General features: G+C 61.3%; 2 protein-coding genes across 4 annotated transcripts in view; one reads left to right on the top strand and one right to left on the bottom strand.

Moving 5' to 3' along the window:
* The window catches only part of PDE4DIP (phosphodiesterase 4D interacting protein), a 35068-nt gene extending 19526 nt beyond the window's left edge, over positions 1-15542 (bottom strand). For 2 of the 3 annotated variants that reach the window (XM_049809394.1, XM_049809397.1), the window contains exons 1-5: positions 6236-7645; positions 2538-2657; positions 699-818; positions 363-455; positions 34-249 (exon numbers count right to left, since the gene is read on the bottom strand). In XM_049809394.1, the coding sequence (XP_049665351.1) occupies positions 34-249; positions 363-455; positions 699-818; positions 2538-2657; positions 6236-7384 (1698 nt within the window). In that variant the 5' untranslated portion in view covers positions 7385-7645. Of the gene's footprint in view, positions 1-33; positions 250-362; positions 456-698; positions 819-2537; positions 2658-6235; positions 7646-8522; positions 8641-8920; positions 9076-9151; positions 9276-10060; positions 10138-10621; positions 10733-11205; positions 11385-11592; positions 11649-15419 lie in introns of those variants that run through there. The other variant, XM_049809396.1, reaches the window with a different exon arrangement.
* A 3103-nt stretch (positions 15543-18645) lies between these two features.
* On the top strand, positions 18646-22434 carry PHGDH (phosphoglycerate dehydrogenase). Its single transcript, XM_049808996.1, has 12 exons — positions 18646-18880; positions 19147-19298; positions 19476-19541; positions 19623-19677; positions 19765-19863; positions 19967-20099; positions 20179-20327; positions 20540-20692; positions 20821-20953; positions 21299-21426; positions 21620-21848; positions 22131-22434. The coding sequence occupies exons 1-12, from the start codon at positions 18743-18745 to the stop codon at positions 22283-22285; spliced, it is 1590 nt and encodes a 529-aa protein (XP_049664953.1). The 5' UTR covers positions 18646-18742; the 3' UTR covers positions 22286-22434.
* Positions 22435-22858: the final 424 nt, after the last annotated feature.

Raw genomic sequence — 22858 nt, forward strand, 5'->3', positions numbered from 1 at the left:
CCCAGAGACTTGCAGGCTAAGTGCTTGTCATACCTGGTTGTGTTTCCAGGTTGCCTCTTTCTGCTGCTCCTCCTCATGCACCATGGTCTCTAGGAGCTGGGTTGCTTTCCTGGCTTCAGCCAGTTGATGCTCTTTCTGACGCTGAGCTCTTTTCAGCTTCCGCACCTCCAGCTTGGTGCAGAAAAGTGTGTTCTGAAGATCTAGCAGTGACACTTGCTGCTCCTGGGATGAGAGTGGGCTCTCTGACATCTAACAAGAGTGAAAAGCAGAGAAACTCAGAGATTCACTTCACAAGATGGATTTAAAAATCAAGATCCCTGCAGAACAAAACCTGATGTATTTGAGGCTTTCCAGGGACATACCTGCAACTGCCCCAGATGGCTTCTGTGTAACATGTCCCGCAGCTTGGCTATGGTCTCATTCTGCCCCTCAATGATATGGTACAGCTCTTGTGTCTATGAATCAAAGGATAGGAAGCCCAGTCATTGGCAAAACAAGCACAAACTCTCCCGTCCCAAGCCTCCAGCATGGATTATGACACGTCAGCATTGCACAAAAGTAAGAGCTTTGCAAGAAATAATTTAATGAGATCCAGGATGCCTAGCAATGGCTTAAGCGTTCCTTTTCAGTCACTGGCTACAGGGCTAGCATACTTTCCTCTTTTGGTGAGCACCACCCTGTCCACCCAAAACTATTACCTTACTCTCTTTGCTCTTCAGGGCCTCATTCAGACTCTGGATTGTACAAACTTGCTTCTGCGACGTTTCTTGGATAGATTTTAATTCCAAATTCAATTCATTCAGCTTTTCCTGTAACAACTGAAGACAGAAATATGTTGTTTTTTTCAATCCTGCCTAATGCTCTACAAAAACACCCTTAGGACTCCCTCCACTCCTTACTCAAGTCCATACAGCCCAGGTGTTCACCAGATCAAGATCAACGTGGCTCCCTCTAGAGTCTGTAAATACTGTTTGAGCTGGGTGGAGACCGATGAGTAAACACAAAGCCTTCAAGTCCCTCCACAGGACTGTTCCAGTGCTTCTGGCCCCTCCAATGCAGCCCCCACGCACAGGGCGGAGGTTCCAGGCTTGGGTTCACATATCATACTGCCTCCCACATACTCCAGGAGAGTCTTGCTCGGACTGCCCAGCAGCCTTCCCAGTTTCTATCATTTGTTTCTGTTCCCTTAAGAGGAAAGGGGCTGCTTCAGCCCCAAAACCTCCCAAGAGATCTGGAAAAAAAAAATCAAAATGGAGAAGCTACACATTCTAAAAACTGTCCCCTTTGCATCTGAGGTCCTCCAGAGCATTGCAGCTGCCCCTTTAACAATCTTCCAGCCACTTCTCTAACTGTCTCCTTTGACCACCCAGGCACTCTTGCAGCAACTGCTGGTCTAGGTAATTCTACATTTGATCAGATCAATGGCTTATTTAGCCTCAAATTCTGGCTTCAGCACAAAAGAGTCTAGCCAGTGCCAGCATGCCAACAGCATGGCTGCAAAGCAAAGGGGAATGTCTCACTAGTCTCTGTTGCTGGTTTACAACCCGAGAAACTTTTGCCATTCACATCTTCACCCTAAAGAGGCTACCATCTCAAACAGTTTAGGACAGTTTTCTGCTTTCACCACAACATTCGTGATGCAGCACACGTACATTTAAGCAACTGCTTGTTAGCATTTTAAACATGCTGCCTCTTGGCATTCTTAGTCTTGGATGATACGCATATTCCTTGGAACTTACTCAAGCCTCAATTTCTTAAGGAGCGGGTGCTGCCACATGATTTCCTCTTGTTGTTCATTAGTTTACACACCTGTCATGTTTTCTCTTCTCCAAGACACACTCCCCCTGACCTGTTTAAACACTTCCAACTCCATTTCCTGGACCTTGGGCCTCTCTTTCCCTGTCAACCTTTGTGGTCCAGGCAGCTCCAACAGCTTACAGCTGTCCCCACATTTAAATAAAGATCCCATCCCAATGTTTCTTCCCATTTAACCCCTCTGTTTTCCCAGTGGGTATAATTTACCTTAGAGTTCAAGAGCATAACTAAGAACATCTACACCTCACAACACATGTTAAATTTGATCTGCCTCAAGACAACTCAGATGCATGTTTCTTTCCTAAGAAAGCCTTTAAATTGAAATGAAAACAGGACCCCCTCTGTGCTGATCTCCCTTACTGCTTGAAAAAAAGAAGGCAGCTGTCTCAAAAGGCACTCAGCCCATGCAAATCCAAGAGACAGGGAAATAGCTCTGTGCATCTCTCACCAGCTCCCAGAAGGCTCACCAGGCAAGCGGGAAGTTCTTCCAAAATAATGGTTTGCAAAAATTAACATGGAAAATTTACACAGCCCAGCTGCAGAAAAAAGTAAATGCTTTTAACTCAAGCTGGCAGACAAAAGCACTGAGAACCATGCATCGGCGCACACTCTTGCTGGAACAGAGGTGTAGATGCCTGCCTCTGGCCAGGCTAGGAGGCATCCTCCAATACTAATTACATCAGACTCACTAGGCACCGAACTTGCTGTTCATGAAGAAATACCTTGTTGGCAGCTTCGAACTGCTGGATTTTGCCCTGCAGCTCTGCAGCACACAGATCGGAGACGTGCTCCCCTGCTGCAGGGTCACCTGGAGCCAGCTGCTGACGTTCATCCTGCAAATTCTGAAAAAAAGTGAGATATGGCTCAAGTCTTACACTGGCTACTTCTATTCAGCTGTCAGCCCTCACAGACCTTGCAGCATGGGCTTGAACATGGCCCACTGTGCTTTTCTGTCTCCAAAACATCATGCTGCCCATGTCTCCCTTCACCTGGGGGGCAGGCTGGCACCTGGCAGCTCTCTGCCCAACATGCCAGAAGCACCCTGCTGCCCCAAGGCTCTGGTTGGGCTCCCTGTCTCTCCTCACTCCGGTACCGTGAGCCCAGCAGCTTGCCTGGCTCTAACCACTGCCTGCAGGCTGATGATGGATCTGATTCCCACACCCGAGCCACATCCCTGAAACCTGTCCTCCTTCCCATGTGCCCTGCTAGCAGCTTCAGAAAGCTTCAAAACCAGCACCAAACCAACCCCCTTTTTCCCACATTCTGCCATGCGTCTCTGTCTTAAGCCCACAACCTTCAACCCTTCCCACCAGCTACCCTCCTGCCATGACCTAGTAGTCACCCCCTGCTCTGAACCCCTCCACTTGTGATTCTCTGGGCTCTCCTTTCATGCTCCAGTACCCACACCATGTGTGATTTCCTGCAGCTCCACAAACCATACCAAATTTAGTGCCACAGCTGAGATTTTTTTCATGACATACACCCATTTATTGAGAATGGAAACAGCCTGCTTTCTGATGCGTGGCCTGCCAGACCCTGCTGGCTGAGCACACACCAATCCCTTGTCATCCCTTCTTACTATTTTGCTACCTCCTGCCTAGGGAGTTGTTAACTCCTTAGAGCAGCATTCAAACCCAGCCATGCACCCCAGCCCTCACAGGACTCGTTGAGTATTCCTGAATATTATCAGTGATACGAGATTGATTGTACTGGTGTCTTGTTTTAAATGGGAGCCCTGGCAAGTGCAGGGTTGCAGTGCAGAGGCTACAAGAACACAGCAGAGCTCTTCAGAGCACACAGGAGCACCAGCTCCAGGCAGCACAGGGAGAACAACCACCAACTCTGACTAGCCCTGTCAGACTGAATCCTCATCTTCAGCAGCCACAGAAACACTGTCTCTGGGAAAGACAGGCAGCACAGGGGAGCTCCCCCAGACCTGTACATTGCCTCTCACATATAGAAGCAATGCTTCCCTTTACCCTGATGTTTTGTTAAGATTTTAGTGAAAACTTAAACAGTCACAGCAAGTAATTTCAAATTTGCCCAGCCAGAAGACTTCAGATCAGACAGGGAGAGTGGCTGGAATCTGTCACACAGCACCTATTTTGAAATAACACTGACGAAAATGGGGAGGAAAATACACCTTTCCTCACAATTTGCACATTCCAAAGAAAAATAAGCAGAAAGCCCGCAACAAGCTAAGAGCAGGGAGGGGAAAGGCAGAGCCACCTCCAGAGTCCAAAGTTCCAAAGCCCAAGCTGCCTCCCTCATGCTTCCCTGCAGCCACGTCAGGAACAGGGCTCCCCAGTGGTTTCTCCTACATCAATATTTTACTGACAATCTCTCCTCAGTACAGCTCCAGCAACGTCAGCACACGCTAACCTAGACAGAACACTTCTTTAAAAAGTAAGAATAATAATCATGGCATTATCTAAGCCTGCCAAGCTCACATCTGCCCAGAACAGTGGGTAAAAGACCAGCTGTCAGCAGGGCAATGCTTCCCTTGCTGCCAGCACAGCACTGCAGGCAGCTGCAAGAGTGTGTCTGATGAAGGCTTAGTTTGGTGGCATTTTCCTGGGGCTGCAGTGATGAAGGGGAAAAATTGTTGGTTCAAGAAAACACCCAAGATGACAGCACCTACAAGGTCACGTATCCCGACACCAGATTGCTCTTGGTCATTGCAGCCTACAGCAGTAAATTTAAAGAACTGCAGTTTCCCAAAAGCAATAAGGGAGCTGTGGTCCTATATATCCTATACATTCCTTTCACATTACCACAAAGGCATTTATGCATATGAATTGCTAGACAGCAGTTCCTGACTTAGAGTGTTGCTTGTACAAAGAGAAAGAAAAATCATTTATAAAAGAACTATTTAGTCTACTAGCTGCATCTGACTTCTCATTTTTGCCAATAAAGCCATCCAAAGGATTAAAGTCCTTTCCCCCTTCTGCCAGGACCTGCACCAAAGACCACAACTGCTGCTGCCATGGCCAGGAACAGGCAGTAAAAAATCCTGCAGCATGAATTCCTGGCAGGGACTATCAGATGGCAGAGGCTGGAGGTTGGAAAAACCCCTCAAACACAGCTCCCAGACAAGGATGGTGATGCATGACACAAAGCCAAGCCGTAAACACGCCATGTCGATTGCACCATGTTCTGTTAACAGAAAGCCTATTTTTATGCTGTAAATGGATCCCTAGCAGTGAAAATTAGTAGCAAGCAACACAGACTACAGGAGCAGCATCAACGCCCTGCTTCACATCTGCAGTCACTGGCTGCCAGCACGATGCCTTTGTGCACCAGATGAAAATTAGTTCTGCTACATCCCTCCCTAGCACCATTTCTTGAGCAGGCTTCTATGGGAAAAGCACATAGCTCTGGGAAACGCCCAAGCAGACGGGACAGCAAGCAGTGCTGGCTGAATAGGAAGCGTAATTCAGCACAGCCACAGTTGCCATAGTGATAAACAAGCATTTTTCTAATCCCCCAGGCTACCTAGAGCATTAGACAACACTAAGGCTGCTAATGGAAATGCAATTAGGCTGACATGGATATTCCTGAATTGAAGCTGACTGAGGCCTTCTATTCATTAAGGAAAGAGGTAAAGGAGTTACAAGTTCAGCTTTTTGACTGCATACTAATGAAGATTTCTTTAAAGCCAGCAAACCAGAGGCAATCTGGAGCTACACGAGGACTACCGTAGAGGCAGATAACAGCACCAGGAAGTCCTGTGAAAGCAGGAGCTTTCATCACCACCGCTCAGCAGCACCTGCCACTAATTGATGAATCTTTTCAAAGGATCAGAAAATAAACCAATTATCTAGAATACCAACCCTAAAGTCATCCTCTGGCACAAATCCACCTGCAAGGAAAACACCTTTTCCTCAGGGCACGCGCCACAGATCCCTGCACAGATCTGCACGTTAGGCAGGTTGGACACCTGATCCGCAGAGGCAGCGCTCTGGAGGCAGGCGTTCCTGACACTGAACTATTACCCAGGCACAAAGAAAACAGATTTGCTGGAAAACACATGCCCGGAAGCTTAAAACACTCCCTTTGGTTGTAGGTAAAAGTCACACTGACTTGTTAAAGAGAAAGTTGAAGTGAAACTGGTGTTTTCTCAGCAGAAAAATGACAAAGCATGCAAAGAGCTTAGACCTATCTAGCAGGCTGCACTGACAAGGATAGCTGATGGAGGAGGGGAAGGTTAATTTCTCAGAACACAAGGAGGAAACAGACGACAGGAGCATGACAGAGGAGAGAGGCGGCACACCTAAAAAGGACCAAGCTGCCTATTCTTAGCCCTGGGTTCAGTGACACGTGGCTATCTGTATTATCTCAGCACAGAAGAATCCCTAGCGGGCTCAGTGTCGGGCCACAGGGACGCTGCTCAATTGAATGGCGGCACAATGACCTCTACCTGTACCCGCAGCGGCATATAATCCTCACAGAGGTCATCCCACAGCTCCTGCAGTTCAGAAATCTCCAGGGGAAGACCCAAAGGAGCTCTGGAAAAGGATTTTCTGTCTGCATTCAGGAAGGCAGAACCAGCACACGCTAAGCCAGCAGAAGCGCTGCCATCTGCCAAGTCACGGCTGAGCTTGGGAGGGGGCAAGCTGGACTTCACAGGAATAGGTAGCCTGCTGCCTCGCGGGCTCTGAAGGGGTTTGTAGTCCAAAGCCTTGATCAAACTGAGGGCCAGCTCCAGCCTGTTGCCGCTCAGCGAAGAGTTTGGGGTCATGCGGTCATCTGAGAAATCGTCACATTTCCCATTCCCTTTCACCCCCTTATCTGCATCTTCATCCTTCTGCTGTGGAGGGCTTGCCTCCACAGTCGTGTCCAGGGACTCAACAGAGGATGCAGGTGTGCCTTCCTCCATGCTCTCCCCATCCACAGGCACTCTGGCGCTGGCAGACTCCGCCACATCACACACGGATGACTCCTCGTTGCCCACGCTGGCCGACCACCGGCTGGACAGCCCGCAGGAGATGCTTCTGGCCACCTTTCGTGGCACTTTGCAAATCGCTTCATAGTCAGCATCGGCCACCCGCAGCGCGGCACAGCCACGGCAGCGCCGCGGGCGGTTACTTGCTCCCTCTGAAGAATGGCAGCTGTGTGGCTCCAAGCTGTGCTCTTCTTGATCCGTCCAATATTCATACCCAGAATAAGCAAAGTCCTCCTGAAGGAGGGCAGCATACCGTACATCAGGCAGGTTAGAAAGGTCCACAGTCCCATCCCCAGCTCTGTCATCTGTGCTAGAGTCTTCGTTGTTCCTGCGGTACATACTTGCAATGCAGAACTTGAGGCGGTCTTTCTCCAGCAGCAGTTTCTGCAGGCGCTCGATGGAGAGGGCTTCGATACGCGCAATGACAGTGTCGAACCTGTAGATGCGGTCCAGCATGAAGGCACACTTGCTGCAAGCAAACTCGGATTTGCCATCCCGGCACAGCTCCCTGCCCAGGACGTGGGAGAGCAGCACCTGGAGGTTCAGCTTGGCTGCCGTGTGGAAGATCCATCGCCGCTGGTTGCCGCACAGCTCCCGGGCACAAATCCGGCAGGTTTCCTTCATCCTCCCTCCTGACCAGCACCCAAACCTACTTCTGGGGGCTCTCAAGGGACCTTTCTGAGGCCTCTCCCACCCACTCTGCGCATCTCCCAGCGTACAGCTCCCTCAAGCCCTGAGCCCACCGGCACTTCTCACCCCACCAATCCCCCCTTTTTAGGGCGGTCACAAGCCGGAACTCCTGGTGCCACAGAAACATCCCACTCTACAACATCTTCACACTTCAGCCCAGCCACAGAAGGGCTGCCCCGTCTCCGGGCTGCCCCCCCCCAGTCCCCCCTCTCCTGCCTGCTCCCCGCTTCTCACAACTCCCCCCCCCCCTCCTCACTGCCCACCTTCCCCGGGGCTGCCCCTCACCCCGGGCTGCCCCCCTCCCTCACAGGCCCCACCACTCCTCCTCCCCCCGCCGCCGCCGAGGATGCTCCTGCCACGGCGGCGCCCGGCTTGTGGCTCAGATTTCAAGATGGCGGCAGGCGACAGCCCCCCCACGCATGCGCGGCAGCCGCGGCGCCTGCCGGGATTTGTAGTCGCCACGCCCGGGCGCTACGCATGCGCAGTGGGCACACGTGGGGCCGGCAGGGCGCAGTGCCGGGGCCGGAGACAGCGACAGCGACGGTGACAGTGCAGGGCCAGTGCCCGGCCCCAGTGCCGGAGGGGCATGTCCCCGCATCACAAGGCCACCGAGCACCCATGTAGCAGTACCTGCGCGGCACCCCGTGCCACCCAGCGGGCACACACCGGCGTCCCCCGGCTGGACCACGCGCTGGTGGCCCATGGCTGCTGGGGACAGCACTGTGCCACCCAGACGGAACACGGCCGGAGCCGTGCGGCTGCCAGGAACACGCTGCTCTGATCCCTCGCAGCCCCGAAATCCTGCCTGGCAGCACGCCGGGCGTATTTTAAGACCCGGGATTTAAATGGCAGACGGGCGCAGAAGGACTGCGCAGGCTCCCTTGACACCCCCTGTCCCGTTCCCCCCCCAGCACCACGGCACAGCTGTGCAAACGCTTGGGCTGGACGTGGCACGGCCCTGGCCACAGCCCCACAAGGGGACAGGGATGACAACTGCCAGCCGAGCCCTGGGCGGCTGCGCTCCTCCCTGGGGTGTCGGGCTGAGGTCCCCCCCCTGCAATTGCCCACCCACCTGGTCCCCCACGGCCAGGGGCTCCTCCAGGCGCTGCTGCAGGTCACGCTTCTCGGCTGACAGCGTTTCCACGAGCCGGTTGCTGGCGGCCAGCTCTTGGGTCAGCTCCTCGATCCTCCTGAGAGGGAGGGAAGGGCAGGGGATGCTTAGGCACTGGGATGGTCCCAGGATGGCACTGAGGACAGCTGCTGGGGGGCAATCTCTGGGGCAAAGCAGAGCAGTCTCAGGGATGCTCCCCCTTCCCCACAGCCCAGCTCTCTCTCCTTGGGGTGACCCCTCCACCCGCCTGGATGCCCGCAGCCTCCCGGCCCTGCACAGCACCAGCCCCTTGGTAGTCCCCAAGGATCAGCACAGGGCACAGGCTGGCAGCATAGAGGGGACAGGTCCTGGGCACCCACCTCTGGGCCATGGTACCGCAGCCATCATCGCTCCTGTCCTCCTCCTTTGTTCTTGCAGCTTCCTTCAGCTTCCCTGCCAGCTCCCGGCACCGCTCCGCCTCAGCTTTGGCCAGCGCCGTGGCCTGCTCGGCCTCACTCCGTGCCAGCCTGGCCTCCTGCATGGCAGCAGGGTGAGCCCCCAGGCACCGACTCCCAGCCCCCCCCCCCGGACCCCACCACCCCTGGGCTCACCTCCTGCAGGAGCTGGATCTTGTTCTCCAGGAGCTCATAGACGTGCTCCGACTCCCGCTGCCGTTCCTCATACTGCTGCCGGAGTGCTGCCTGGCTGCGGGTTGTCTGGTTCTCCGCAGCCACCCTGCCAAGCATAGCACGGCACGGCATGGCATAGCATGGCATGGCACAGTGCAGTATGGCACAGCACAAAGTGGCATAGCATGGTATGGTATGGCATGGCATCTCACATGACATAGCATGGCACTGCACAGCATGGCACAGCACACTACGCCATGGCATGGCACAGCACGGCATGGCTCGGCAGGGTGCGGCGTGGCATGGCATGGCACGACATGGCATGGCCTCCCTTTGCAAAAGCCCCCACCCCAAACCAGCTGGACTGGGTGAGCCATGCCACCCTGGGTACCCCCAGCCCAGCTCCCCCCATGCCATGGGTGCTGTTTCTGCAGGACCCCCGGGTAGGGCATACTATAACCTCCCAGCGCTGCTGCCCTGGGGACAGGGCTTCTCTGGTGGCACCAGGTCATGCTCAGGCTCTGAACCACCAAAGCAGTCCCCTCACGCTTCTAGAACCAGGGGGTCCCCTGGCTGCCATGCCCCAGGCCCCCCTGCCCAGCGGTGCCCTGCTGCGGGACACCCACGCCATGGCCTCCAGGCACGGCGCTGCCCTCCCCTGCCAAACAGGTGCTGCCCTTTATTTTTGGCTGGCGCCGGGGCTGTAAGAGGAGCCCTGTGGGTGCCCAGCCCCATTGCAAACACCTCCAGACCTACTGCAGCCCCTCCGCTGCCTGCTGCGGGCAGGGCGCAGGCAGACAACCTTGGTACCCCTTGCCCACGCAAACACCACAGACGGCGTGTGGGTGCTGTGTCCGCCCCAGGGTGAGGGGCTTGGCCGGCCCCACTCACCATGTGTTGTCCAGGGCTTGTTGCTTCTCCTGCAGCTCCCGCTTCAGGCTCTCCACCTCTACTTTCAGCTCAATATTCTGTGGGGAGGGAGGGAGGTGGGTAGGATGCCCCCATTCCTGCCCAGACCCCCCAGTGCCACTTCCCACGGGAATGCATCAGAGGTGGCATGGGGGTCCCCCACCACACAGCAAGGCTTCGGGTGCTCATGGCACTGAGTGGCACGGGTGGTATTTTAGCCTGTTGGTGCTGGGATAGGGTGTACTCGGTGCTGGGATAGGGTGTACTCGCTCCATCTGTCTGCACCCAAACTGGCACCGCCACTCACCCTGGGCACCCCACCAGGTTGGGGAAACCCTCCCCAATCCTCTCCCCGCTCCTGTCAAAGGCAGCAAGGGGCAAACTCCTGCACAGCAGCTCCCCCAGCCCCAGCGCCGTGCCCGATGCCCTCCCCGGCATCCCCACCGGCTGCGCTCCCCTGGCCCCATCCCCTCCTGGCAAAGAGAGGGCACTGGGAGGGAAACCCCCCTCAGGCACCCATCCCTGTCCCCCATGGGCGCTCACCCGCCGGTAGACATCGTCCCGGCTGCCCTCGCCCTTCTGCTGGACGCGCTCCTCCAGAAAGTAGATGCGCAGCTTGAGGCTGAAATTCTCCTTCTTGAGGTCGTTGAGGTGCTGGGAGAGCGTGCGGTACCCATTAGCCATGGCCGGTGCTCCATGGGGGGGGCATCCCGGCACCCCTCACATGGCGCCACCGGGGACACGGCCCAGGGTCCCTGCCCGCCCGCAGCTCCCGCTGCCGGCCCTGTCGCGGCCCCTTTCCTTTTTTTTTCACCTCCCAGAGCTATTTGAGGAATCGCCGGAGCGGGGACGGCGGGGACGGGAGGGTGGTGAAACCCGAGCCCCCGCGGCCCCCGCGCGCCTCAGCCAGGAGGGCGGCGAGGGGGAGCGTGGCGCCCGGGGGGGGGCTGAGCCCCCTCTCCCCGTCCCACCGCCGCTTGCTCTGCGTCCCCCTCCCGCCCTCCGCACCCCACTGGTGCACCCAGGGGATCCGACATGTATCCTGCAAGTACCCAGTGGTGCTGGAGGGGGGGGGGGGGGGGGCTTGGCGGTGCCATGGCGGGGGTTCCGGCACCCCGGGGTCTCACCTGCTCGAAGTCCCGCAGGGTCTGCGTCTGGGCGAGGGGACCCATCTCCAGGTCCCGGAGGAGACATGTTTGCACCAAGGGACCAGGCTGGGGCTGAGCACCCGGGGGGCCATGGGACCCCCCCGGCTCAGCCGGCGCGGGGTCCTCGTCACCCTCACCCCACGGCCCATCTTGGGAAGCTGGGAGGGAGCGAGGGCGAGCGGCAGTCAGAAGAGCAAAGCGGTTGCTCCACACACCGCCTGCCTCCGAGATGTCACCGGGAAGGACGCCGGGACGCCTCAGGGCCGGCAAGCCGCTGGCCATCCCCTGGGCCAATGCATGCTGCCGGGGCGCTGGGCACGGGAACGGGGTGTACGGGGTACGGGGGGGGCTCTTGGGGTGTCTTACCCGCCATGCAGCTGGCTCCGGGGAGCACGGCTGGCCTGTCGCCGCTGCAGGGGTCTCTGCGGAGAGGAGTACACGGCCATGTCACGCATGGCATCGGGGGTCCAGCCCCCAGGGTCCCCCATGCACCACCCAGCTGCTGTGCCAGAGGAGCCAGGGAGGGCGGTGGGGGATTTTACGATGGGGGATTTTACCAAAGGCTCTGCGTGGCGGCGGCTGCTGCAATCTCTCCCACCCCGGGTGGGTTGCAAGCGGCTGGTGGGCACTGTGGGGGGGGCGGCAGAGGTGAGCTCCCAACATCAAGCGGTCACGCAAAAGCCTGCCCGGGGTGGGGGGCAAACTCCAGGCAAGGCAAAACCCTTGTGCCTCCGTGAGGGTGCATGGGGGGGTGGGTGTGCATGCCTGCGTGTGCATGCACAGGGGCACACGGGTGTCCGTGCACACGTTGGGGTGCACGCGTGTGTTCCCGCAGCCGGCAGGCATCTGCTCTGAGTGCAAAGACACAAGGCCCTGGGGGCTGTGCAGATGGCGCTGCCCCTTTAGGAGCACTTTAGCCCCATTAGCAGCCCTGGCAGGGCCACCTGAGCCCCCACAGCACACCCCCGCAGCCCCGGGGTGGGGGTCGGGGTGCTGGCAGTGAGCGGGGGCTGCCTAAGGTAGGGCTCGCCCCGGCCGCTCTCCGAGGGGGCCCCGTGCCATCACAGCTCGCCAGCTCCCCACCGCAGCCGCAATCAGGTTTATTTTCAGCTGAGAAGCATGAGTCATTTCATAATTTAAAAGAAAGAGAAAAAAAACAACAACCCACAAATAAAAAAAAAACCCACAGATTTTTTCCTTTAAAAAAAAAGAAGAATATTTATTTTCTAATGTCAGCATGACAGCTTTTTGGTGGGGTCCCATGAGCAGGGAGGTGGGCACTCACCCCCAGCACCACGGTGGGCACAGTGTCCTGCCCACATGCACAAGACTGAGTCCCAATGGCCAGGCAGGGCCAGCACGTTCCCATGGCACAGGCCATGGTAGGGGCCCTGGGGCCATGTCCCCAGAGCCAGGCACACCACACCAGCACCTTGCAGGCAGGGGACACAGCACTGCCAGCCTGGGAGGGAGCAGGGGGAGGCAGCCACAGGCTGCCACAGCCCCTGCAGCAACAACCCATCACAAGGGGAAACTGAGGCACGATGGCTTTAAACACACCAGTGCTGGCCAGGCACGGCCCTGCACCCTGCCAGGCACCATAACCAGCATGATTCCCAGAAGCACAGTACCAGAGGTGCGGTGCCCAGAGGCACCCAGAGGCACAATAACCAGAAGCATGATGCCTGAGGAGACCCAATACCCAGCAGCACAATATCCAAGGAGGCACGATCTCTGGAGGCATGACACCCCAAGACCACCAATACCCAGGGGTGCGATACCCAGAAACAAAACATCCAAGGAGCCATGATACCCAGATTCAAGATACACAAGGATGCACAACAGTCAAGGAAGCACAGTACCCAGCGGCACGATATCCCAAAGCATGATATCCCAGGAGGCAAAATACCTGAAGAAGCACAGTACCCAGTGAAATGGCATCCAAGGAGGCATGGCACCCGGCATAATACCGGGAGACAACAATCAAGGAGGCATGACAGCCAAACGCCTGATACCCGAGGAAACGCGATACTCAGAGACACAATACCCATGAAGACACAGTACAAGACCCGAGGAGGTACGGCACCTGGGGGTGTGACACCCAAGGAGGTGCAATACCAGAGGAAGCACAACACCGGACGAGATGCAACGCCTGGAGGGGTGATAGCCAGACAGGAGGGTGACCAACCCCTGCAGCTCCAGTGCCATGGGGGCTCCTTGGGGCCACCCTGAGGCAGGGCCAGCCCCACATCATGGCTGGCTACAGGCTCTGGCGTGAGTGAGCAGGGCACCCAGTTTCCTGCAGCCCAGCCAGCACCCCCCAACACCAGGACTGGGAGCCCTGTGCCGGGCCACGGGGATTCTGGGACCGGCAGGAGCCCCGGGCTCCACCATGGCCACAGCCGGCTGGGCTGGATGGGGGCTCCCCCCTTCTCCGACCGTGTGCCCAACACTGGGAATTTGTTTGCTGCGAAGGAGAGGCTGCCGTGGTGCTGCCGGGGCTGCAGGAGGACAAGAGCCCTTTCATGCTGGCCATGCCACCCCAGGGCATGGAGTAGAGCCGCCGGCACAGCGTGGAGCTGGAGGGGGGGGCACAGCCTCGCAGCCCCCACCCACCGGCCAGCACTTCTCACCCCGATTTATCTTCAAGCCCTGGCACGAGGGGTGCCACATGGCCCTGACTCAGAGCACCCGCTGACTCACAGCATCTCCGTGGCATTGCACCAGGGCCACCGCGGCCGCCTGCCGGCACCGGCACCCCAGGGTGCTGCCGGGGAGAGGGGAGAACGCGGGGGTGGCTTCCAGGGCCGTGGCATGTGGGCTGCGTGAGGGTGGCCGCTGCCCCACACGGGAGAGAATTCCCAAAGCACCCGACACTGCTTAGCGCACCAACGGCAACTCACCTCCTCCTGCTGCTGGATCACCTCCCACGGACAGACAGATGGACAGAGGGATGGATGGAGGGATGGAAAGCAGCCCCCGGCCCTGTGCTCAGCCACAGCCACTCCGGGTGCAGGCGACAGTCTCCAGGCTGGCAGAGGGGCCACGGCGAGGGCCGGGCAAGGCCAAGGCGAGCGTGGCAGCTCAGTGCCGGGGCCAGGATGCCGAGTGAGCGTGGCGCAGCCCGGCTCCCCGCTGACTCGTCGGCACAAATGTTTCAGCAAGGGCTGAGTGCTGCCACGGGGGATGTAGCGCGGGGGACAGCCGGCCACGACCGCAGCGGCCGCCTGCGCGCCTGGGCGTGTGTGCACAGCACACGGCACGGCCGCCCACCAACTGCCTGCACACGGGGCACGGCAACAAGGTCTCCATTGAGCGTGGCAGGACGGGGGGGAGCCGGGGGCTGGCGTTACCCACACTTCTGGCGATGACGGCTCCCAATGCTGCACCGCACGCGTGGCAGCCGGCACAGCTCCCGAGGGCCGGCAGCCCTGGCCAGGTGCCGGGACAAACGGTCTGGCCAGCGGCTCAGGGTGGAATTGGGGATGGGCAGAGCCAGGGCAAGAGCAGGGAGGATGCAAACAGCGCTGGGGAGATGGGGGAAGCCAAGCTCCCCATGCTGGCACCCTAAACCACAGCCCTTGCCCCGGGGCCATCCTCGGCCCAGCACCTCCCAGCAAACCCCACCTGCCCAGCGCCCCGAGGAGAGCCAGTGCTACAGCCCCACAGGACTCTACAGCTCCTGCCCTCTTGCTTGGCACAGCACACGCTGCCCTGGCACCCCCGGGTCCTCACGGCACGGGGCAGCGAACACCCGTGTGCCCCCAGTGCTGGACGAAGGGTCCCTGTTCCTTTCCTGGATGCCCAGCAGCGCTCCCGGCCTTGCCCAGCGTGGGGCCCAGCTGGGAGCAGGGTGTCCCACAGCCCCGCCACCAGCGCCAAGCTGCGGGACCCCAGTAGCAGGCAGGGGACACCCACCGCCCAAGGGGAAGGGTGCTTGGGACAGTCCGTGTCCGGCCCCACGCAGCCCCGAGGGAGAACACCCGCATCCCGGCCACGCCGATGCCGCTTGGTACCTGGGCCTCAACCTGCCGCGGCTTCACCACGGCCCAGCGTGGGCACACGCAGCCCCCCACGGGCGTCCCGGGGCACACGCAGCCCCCACGCGTGCCCGGGGCACACGGACGCCCCGACCCGCATCACTCACGGCCCCACGGACGGATGACACGCGCACCCACGGACGCGCTCCTCACCTCCGCCGCGGGCCTCGCATCCCGCCCCGCCGGGCACCGCCGCACCGGGCCGGGCAGCACCGGGCCGGGCACCGGGCGGCACCGGGCCGAGCCGGCGGGTCTCCGCAGGCGCCGCCGGGCCACCCCAGCGTGCGCCGGGGAGGCGGCTCTGCGGCACCGGCCGGCTCCGCCCGCCGCTGCATCCCCTCCTCCTCCTCCTCCTCCTCCTCCTTCTCCTCCTCCTCCTCCTCCTTCTCCTCCTCCTCCTCCCTGCCTCCCTCCTTCATCCATCCCTGCCTCCCTCCATCCTTTCTTCCCTCCCTCCCTCTGACGCTCCAGCCTTCCCTCCCCGCTCCCTCCCTCCGTCCTCTCCCTGCTCCCTCTCTCCATCCCCCCCCTTCGTCTCCCCAGTCCCCCCGCCCAGCAGCCAGCCTGTCCCGGCTGACACAGCCACTCCCCGCCCCAACCCTCCACTCCCCCCAGTCTCTCTGGGCTGAGCCCCGACCCTTCCCCACCCTTCGGTCCCCCAGGAACTATCCCCGATCCCTCCCTGCCCCCTCAATCCTTCCCCCAACCTGCCAGTCACCCCAGAAGACCCCCAATTAGCCAAGATCCCCCATGGCACCCCCAACCATTCATCCTGACAACCCAGTTACCCCCCAGTCCTCCTTGTCATCCCCTACCACCCTGGTCTTCCTTGGATAGCCTCCACCCCAACCTGACACCCCCAACCCCCTTTGTCACCCCCAGAGCCCCATGAGCCCCCCGGGTACACTTCCAGCCCCACAACACCCTCACCTGCTCTCTAATGTTCTGTGACTTCCCAGTCCTGCACTGGGACATCCCTAGCATCCTCCATCCCCCTTGAGCCCACCATCACCCTAACCTGCCCTTGAACACCCACCATCCCAACCTAACACCCTCAATCTCCCCCACCCTTGCCTCTCCTTTGCCACTCCCCAGCCCAACCCCAATAACCCCAGTTCTCTTTGACCCCACTAATTCCTTTCCTGCTTGATACCCCAGTTCCAGTGCTGCCCCTGCCCTCTCCCCCAGCCCCATCCACCCTGCAAGGACCCCCCCCCCCAACACTCCCCCATTGCCTGGCCCCATTGTCCTCCATCCTACACCCACAGACCCTCGGCCAGCTGTCCCCTGGGGCTCCCCCACCTGCCACCAAGCAGAGCCCATCCAGGACCCTGGTGGTAATGGGGTCAGCGGTGGGGTGCCATCTCCCTGTAACCCCCACACTCCATCCCCATCACAGCCCAGGTCCCCCGGGCACCCACACCACTGGCCCTGCCAGCTTTGGGGTCCCCTCCAGCCTGAGGGGCCCTTCCTCTGGACACAGGCAGGGACCGGGTTCAAGTCTGTCCGGCTGCCTCTCTTGGAGGGCCAGGAGTGGGGGGACATGCCTGCCGGCACCTCCACCCCACCAGCACCCCTCACGTCCCAGCAGCCCCCCGGCGAGGGATGGGGTGCTGGGGTGCCGTGGGGCTGTGCCTCCAGTGCCATTCCCCAGGAGAGGGCACCAGCAGGCTGGGAAAAGCCAGCACATACCACGCCGTGGCTCGGCCACGTGTGGCCTCCACACAAGTGGGCCACAGGTGTGGGAGAGGGGCCACGGAGAAGTACGGAGGTGCTGGGCAAACCCCAACGGTACCGGCACAGGGAGCAGGGTGCTGGGATGCCGGGTTGGCGGGCACCGTGAGCAAGGTCTTAATGGTCAATGGAGGCCAGGGCCGGCGGCAGGGCTGTGCCAGGGGCTGCGGGGCCGTGTCCCAGCCACGGCAAGTCCCGCAGCGTGGGTGCCCCTGGCCCATGCCATACGTGAGGCTGTGGAGAGGGAACCCTGTCCCGGTCCCTGGGTCACACGGCCCCACCGAGGGGCAGTTTTGGGACCCCGCTGCAGATTTCACCAGCCGCTGCCCTTGACCGTGTCTCTCACCCTGTGTTGGTTGCACTGGACTTTCCTCGCTCTGGCGTCACGGTTGTTCCCTGGCTGCGGCTGCAGTGTACGCAGGGTATAGGTAGTGCCAGGGTGTACGTCGCACCGGGGGGTGGGCAGTACCGGGGTGTACGTAGTGTTGGGCTCTCCCACTTCGGTCGGCCGTGCTGCCTGCGGTGAGGGCATCCATCCCGGCCACCTCCCGGCTGCTGGGGCAGATCTGTTAATTGGGCTCTGCTGGGTTTAAGAGCCTCTGGGGCCACCCCAGGTTTCACACAGGGCAGTTTGGTCCAGCCCTGCTGCTTGGGGAACGCACAACCTGGGGAAGGGCTCAATCCCGTCAGGACCCTGTTTGGGAGCACCGTGTCCCTGCTGCCCACCCCCAGCGCATAGAAAGTGGTGGGCACGGAAGGGCCGGATCCTGGCTCCCTGATGGGCAGGACCTGAGGCCTGTCTGGTCCAGCTGTGCTGTGAGGTTTTGTCCCCACGAGCGAGGGGATGCCCTCCATCCCTTGCCATCCACCATGCCGGGCTGTGCCCAGCCCTGTGGGGTCCCCACACGGTCCCCTCTCGAGGGCCAGCACTTTTCCTCGCGAGGTCACTGGACGCAGCCACGTGGGTCTTGCCCCACCGAGGGCGTTTGTTGGGCGGCTCCCGTGCACCCCACTTCATTGGGAGCCGGTGGCCAGGGCTGGACCCATGTCCCCGGCACCTTATCGGGGGCATTGCTCAACAGCGGGTGCAATGTTGGAGGCGGGCAGGGGCCGTGGCACTGCCTCACCTCTGGGCTGTGGGATCCGGGGAACCCCCACTCCAGGGCAAGCTGGGGGGGGGGGCATGGCCGGGCTCGCCATGGGCTGGGGGCCGGGCTGCTCCCTTACCAGCGGCACCCCCACCTTTGGGGGGAGCCACCCGCAGCACCGTGGCTGCCACCACCGCTCCCCTCCTGCCTCGCCGTGCTGCGATGTGCGGCGCAGGGAAACTGAGGCACGGCCGGGGTGCGCGGGGTGGGGACACGCTGCCCCCCGCTCTCCCTGGTTTCGTGGCTCCCCGACCCGGGGGCAGCGGGGTCCTGCCGGGGCACCCCCTCCCTTCGCTCTGGGGCTGCTGGGGGGCCCGGCACAACCCCGGCTCCCCCTCCCCTCCGCCTCCTCCCTCCCGGGGTCGGGGGGGGACGGACACGGGACCCGGGCGGGCTGGGGCGGGGAGGGGAAGGGAAAGAGGTGGGATTATGGAGGCGGGACCCAATGAGCCCGAAAAACGTGCCCCGCTCTCAGCCCTTTTAGCGCGGCGGAGGGGCGGCAGCAGCCTCCCGGCGGCGTGCGGAGAGAGCCGGCACCCCCGTCCCGTCCCGTCCCGGTCCCGTCCCGGTCCCGTCTCGGTCCCGTCTCCCGCCATGGCGCTGGGGAAGCTGCAGAAGGTGCTGATCAGCGACAGCCTGGACCCCTGCTGCCGGGAGATCCTGCAGGCCGGCGGTCTCCGGGTGCAGGAGAAACCCGGGCTGAGCAAGGAGGAGCTGCTGCGGGAGATCCGGGTGAGCGCGGCGCGGCCGGGCTGCACCCACGGGTGGGTGGGTGGGTGGGTGGGGGGGACGGCTGTCCCGGGTGGCAGCGGACCCTCTCCGCCTCGGCCAGCGGGGCCGGTTCCCGCCTCCCGTCTGATGCAAGAGCCCGACGGGTTTCGCACGGCGGATCCCAGCCCCCGGCAGCGGCTGTCCCCCACCCGGGACCACCCTGGGACCGCCAACCCCGTCCCCGGTCCCGGTCCCACACGCCGCATCTACCCCCCCCCCCCCCCAAGGACTGCGACGGGCTCATCGTCCGCTCGGCCACCAAAGTCACGGCCGATGTGCTGGCGGCGGCGGAGAGGCTGCAGGTGGTGGGCAGAGCGGGCACCGGCGTGGACAACGTGGACGTGGAGGCAGCCACCAGGAAGGGTGTCCTAGTCATGAAGTAAGAGCACGGGGACATCCCTGCCTGCGCTCCTGGGGAGACAGGGGAGGGGTCCGCAGGGTGCCCTCCCCACCCGTGGCACCCCATGGCACCACCCCGCGGGTCTCCATCCTCACGGGGTGCAGACCCCTGTCAGCCCGGGGGTGACACACCAGTGACACCGCTTTCCATCCCCAGCACACCCACTGGGAACAGCCTCAGCGCCGCCGAGCTCACCTGCGGGATGATCCTGTGCTTGGCCAGGTGAGCGCGGGGCAGAATGGGGGGACGGACGTGTGCCCCACGGCCCCCTGCTCCCGCGCTGACCGCAGCCTCCCTTTTCAGGCAGATCCCGCAGGCAGCTGCCTCCATGAAGGAGGGCAAGTGGGACCGTAAGAAGGTGGGAGATGGGCACAGCACCCCAGGCGGGATGGCGTGGTGGGTGTCCGTGTGGGCTCTGCTCGCTCATCTTTGCTTTTTGCCCTAGTACATGGGCATGGAGCTGAACGGGAAGACGCTGGGCGTGCTGGGACTGGGGCGCATCGGCAGGGAGGTGGCTACCCGTATGCAGGCTTTTGGCATGAAGGTAAGGAGCCGGGGCAGGGAGGAGCAATGGGGAGCACGGCCCCCCCCGGCCCAGCTACGAGCATCGTGCCAGGCGGCAGGACCGAGCGCCCGCTTTGCATCAGACCATAGGCTACGACCCCATCATCACCCCCGAAACCTCGGCCACCTTCGGCGTGGAGCAGCTGCCGCTGGAGCAGATCTGGCCCCGGTGCGACTTCATCACGGTGCACACACCGCTGCTGCCCTCCACCACAGGTACAGGGCAGGCATCAGCGTGAGGGGGTTTGGGGGGGGCCAAGGCAGCCCCTCACCGCTCACAGCCCTCCCTCCGCAGGGCTCCTGAACGACAGCACCTTCGCCAAATGCCGCCGCGGCGTGCAGGTAGTGAACTGCGCCCGTGGCGGCATCGTGGATGAGGGTGCGCTGCTGCGGGCGCTGCGGTCGGGGCAGTGCGGCGGGGCCGCCCTCGATGTCTTCACGCAGGTGAGTGGGGACGCCCCAAGCTCGGCTTTGGCTCAGCATTACCTTAACTCTGCCCGAGCCATGCCAGGGCAGCCTGACAAACCCTGCAGGACTGGGATCGGGCACAGCCCTGACCCAGCCTCCCTCCTTGCAAGGGAGGAGGGGGTAAATGCCCCCCTCGGGCTCCCAGGTGGGTGCTGGGGGCTGATGGTGGGACGGGACTGTGTTGGCAGGAGCCCCCGAAGGACCGCGACCTGGTGAACCACCCCAATGTCATCTGCTGCCCACACCTGGGTGCCAGCACGCAGGAGGCGCAGAGCCGCTGCGGCAAGGAGATCGCCATGCAGATCGTGAACATGGCCACGGGGAAGGGGCTGGCTGGCACAGTGAGTTCCCCTGCCAGGCACCCGACCTCTGTGCCTCAGTTTCCCTGTCTGTAAAGCATCGATGTGTTGGGAACAATCCTGTGCGCTCCCTGGTGGGTTCCCATCACACGTCCTGCTCTTCCTTGCAGGTCAACGGGCAGGCTCTCAGCAAGGCTTTCGCGCCCCAGACCAAGCCCTGGATCACCCTGGCCAGGGCCCTGGGCACGGTGCTGCGCACGGTGGGCAAGCAAGCGCAGGGCAGCGTGCAGGTCTGCACCCTAGGTGAGCCGGGCAGGCTGCGCCCCATGTCTGGGTGCAGGGACCCTGATGGGTGGGCAGTGCAGTGGGGTATGTGGGGTCCCACTGGGCTGGGTGGATGGGAGAAGGGATAGGAGGGCAGCCAGAAGAAGGGATGGACAGGAGAGTGGTTGATGGAGGGATGGGAGGATGGTGGGAGGACTGGGGCATGGGTGTATGGGTGGGTGCATGGATGGGTGGGAGGATGGGAGTAGGGGTGGGTATATGGATGGGTGGCTGGAAGGACCAGCCCCAGGCTGGCTGCTCCAGTGTGGGGTTGACCTTTCTGCTGCTGGCCCATCCACCCCCTGCCTCCTCCTTCCACCTCAGGGACACCCCTGCGGGAGGCCGAGAGCTATCTGACGCCCGCCGTGGCCGCGGGCATGCTGGCCGGAGGGGCGCAGAAGGACGTCACCCTGGTGAACGCCCTGCTGCTGGCCCAGGAGGCTGGGCTGAAGGTGCGTGGACACCTGGGGCTCCACGCATCAGCCTGGTGCACCCAGGCCCCATCCTTCCCGGGGTTGCCCTGTGGGGCTGCTAATGCAGCTCTGGGGCTGGGGGCCATTCCCTGGGGCGGCCTCCAAGGACATCCCTTCCTTCCCCGTGCGCTGCCACGCACCTGGGCACTGAGCGGCCTCATCTCTCTGGCAGGTCGCGACCACCCACGGCGATGTGGCCCCTGAGCCCGATGGCAGCACTGGTTTGCTGCAGGTGTCCCTGCAGGGCACCCCGCACCGGGCGGCAGGGACGGTGCAGGGCAGCACCCCGGTGCTGCGGGAGATCAATGGGGCCACCTTCAAGCAGCCAGCCCCACTGGCCGGCCCCATTCTCATCTACAGAGCTAAAGCCTCCGAGTCCAGCACGTTGCCTGCGCTCACCGGTGAGCTCCCCATCTCACCCCCGAGGTGGGGGGCAGCCTCGGGGAACCCTGCATCTGCCCCAGAGCTGAACCCCTGCTGCAGCAGGGAGGAAGCAGATGTTGCACGGAGAGACAAGGATGGGGGGACTTGAGCAGAGGGTTGGGGGCTTGGAGCAAAGGACATGGGGTGGGGGAAAGAAATGGCACTGTGGACCTTATGAGGGGTGTTGGGGTGGGCAGAGCCCTGCTACCTGCTGGGTGCTGGGGCAACCTGTGGCCCCTAACACCTTTCCTCTTCTCCAGGGCTGCTGGGGAAGGTGGGGGTCCAGCTCCAGTCCTACCACAGCTCCAGCACCGTGGCAGGGGAGCAGTGGAGCGTCGTAGGGCTCTCGGCCCCCCTGTCTGACCTTGGCGAGCTGAAGCCACGTGTCACGGAGGTCTTCCAGCTCCAGCTGTGAACCCTGACTGCCAGCAAGGACTCTCCCCATGGCCGCAGCACCTGGAGCCCCCCCCCCCCAGTCAGGGAAGCATTGCACCTGGCTGCCCCTGGCCCCCATGCTGGGCTTGGGGTGGCCCTGTGCTCAATAAAGGGTCCAGGAGAAAAGCGTGTGATGCCTTGTCTCTGCAGTCCTTTGTCCTCAACCCCAAAGCTCCTGCAGGCTCTCTCCCTCCTGCCCGCCCACCCCGGCCCCGTAGCTTGTTTGCTCAAGGGTGCAAAGGTCTTCCTGGTTGCTGTGGCCCCACCGAGGTCCCATCCGGCCACCGTCTTGTGCTGGGACATAGCCCAGAGAGCAGGCAGCGATCCAAGGGGGGCTGAGCCCTCCCGTGAGCCCCTGCGTCGCCTGCCCCCTCCTGCCTCCTGGGTGTCTCCATGGGGATGTTTCAATTTACGAATGTCATGGGGAAAATGGCACCTTACCACCCCCAAACTGGAGACTGGGCATTACCTGGCTCCCCCAAAACGTCAGGGCATGGGGAAAGGGGCGTACTGAGGCATGTCTACAACAGGGCAGATGACCACGTTGGGTACC

The sequence above is a fragment of the Accipiter gentilis genome, chromosome 8 (genome assembly GCF_929443795.1).
Source record: "Accipiter gentilis chromosome 8, bAccGen1.1, whole genome shotgun sequence".
Lineage (NCBI taxonomy): Eukaryota > Metazoa > Chordata > Aves > Accipitriformes > Accipitridae > Astur > Astur gentilis.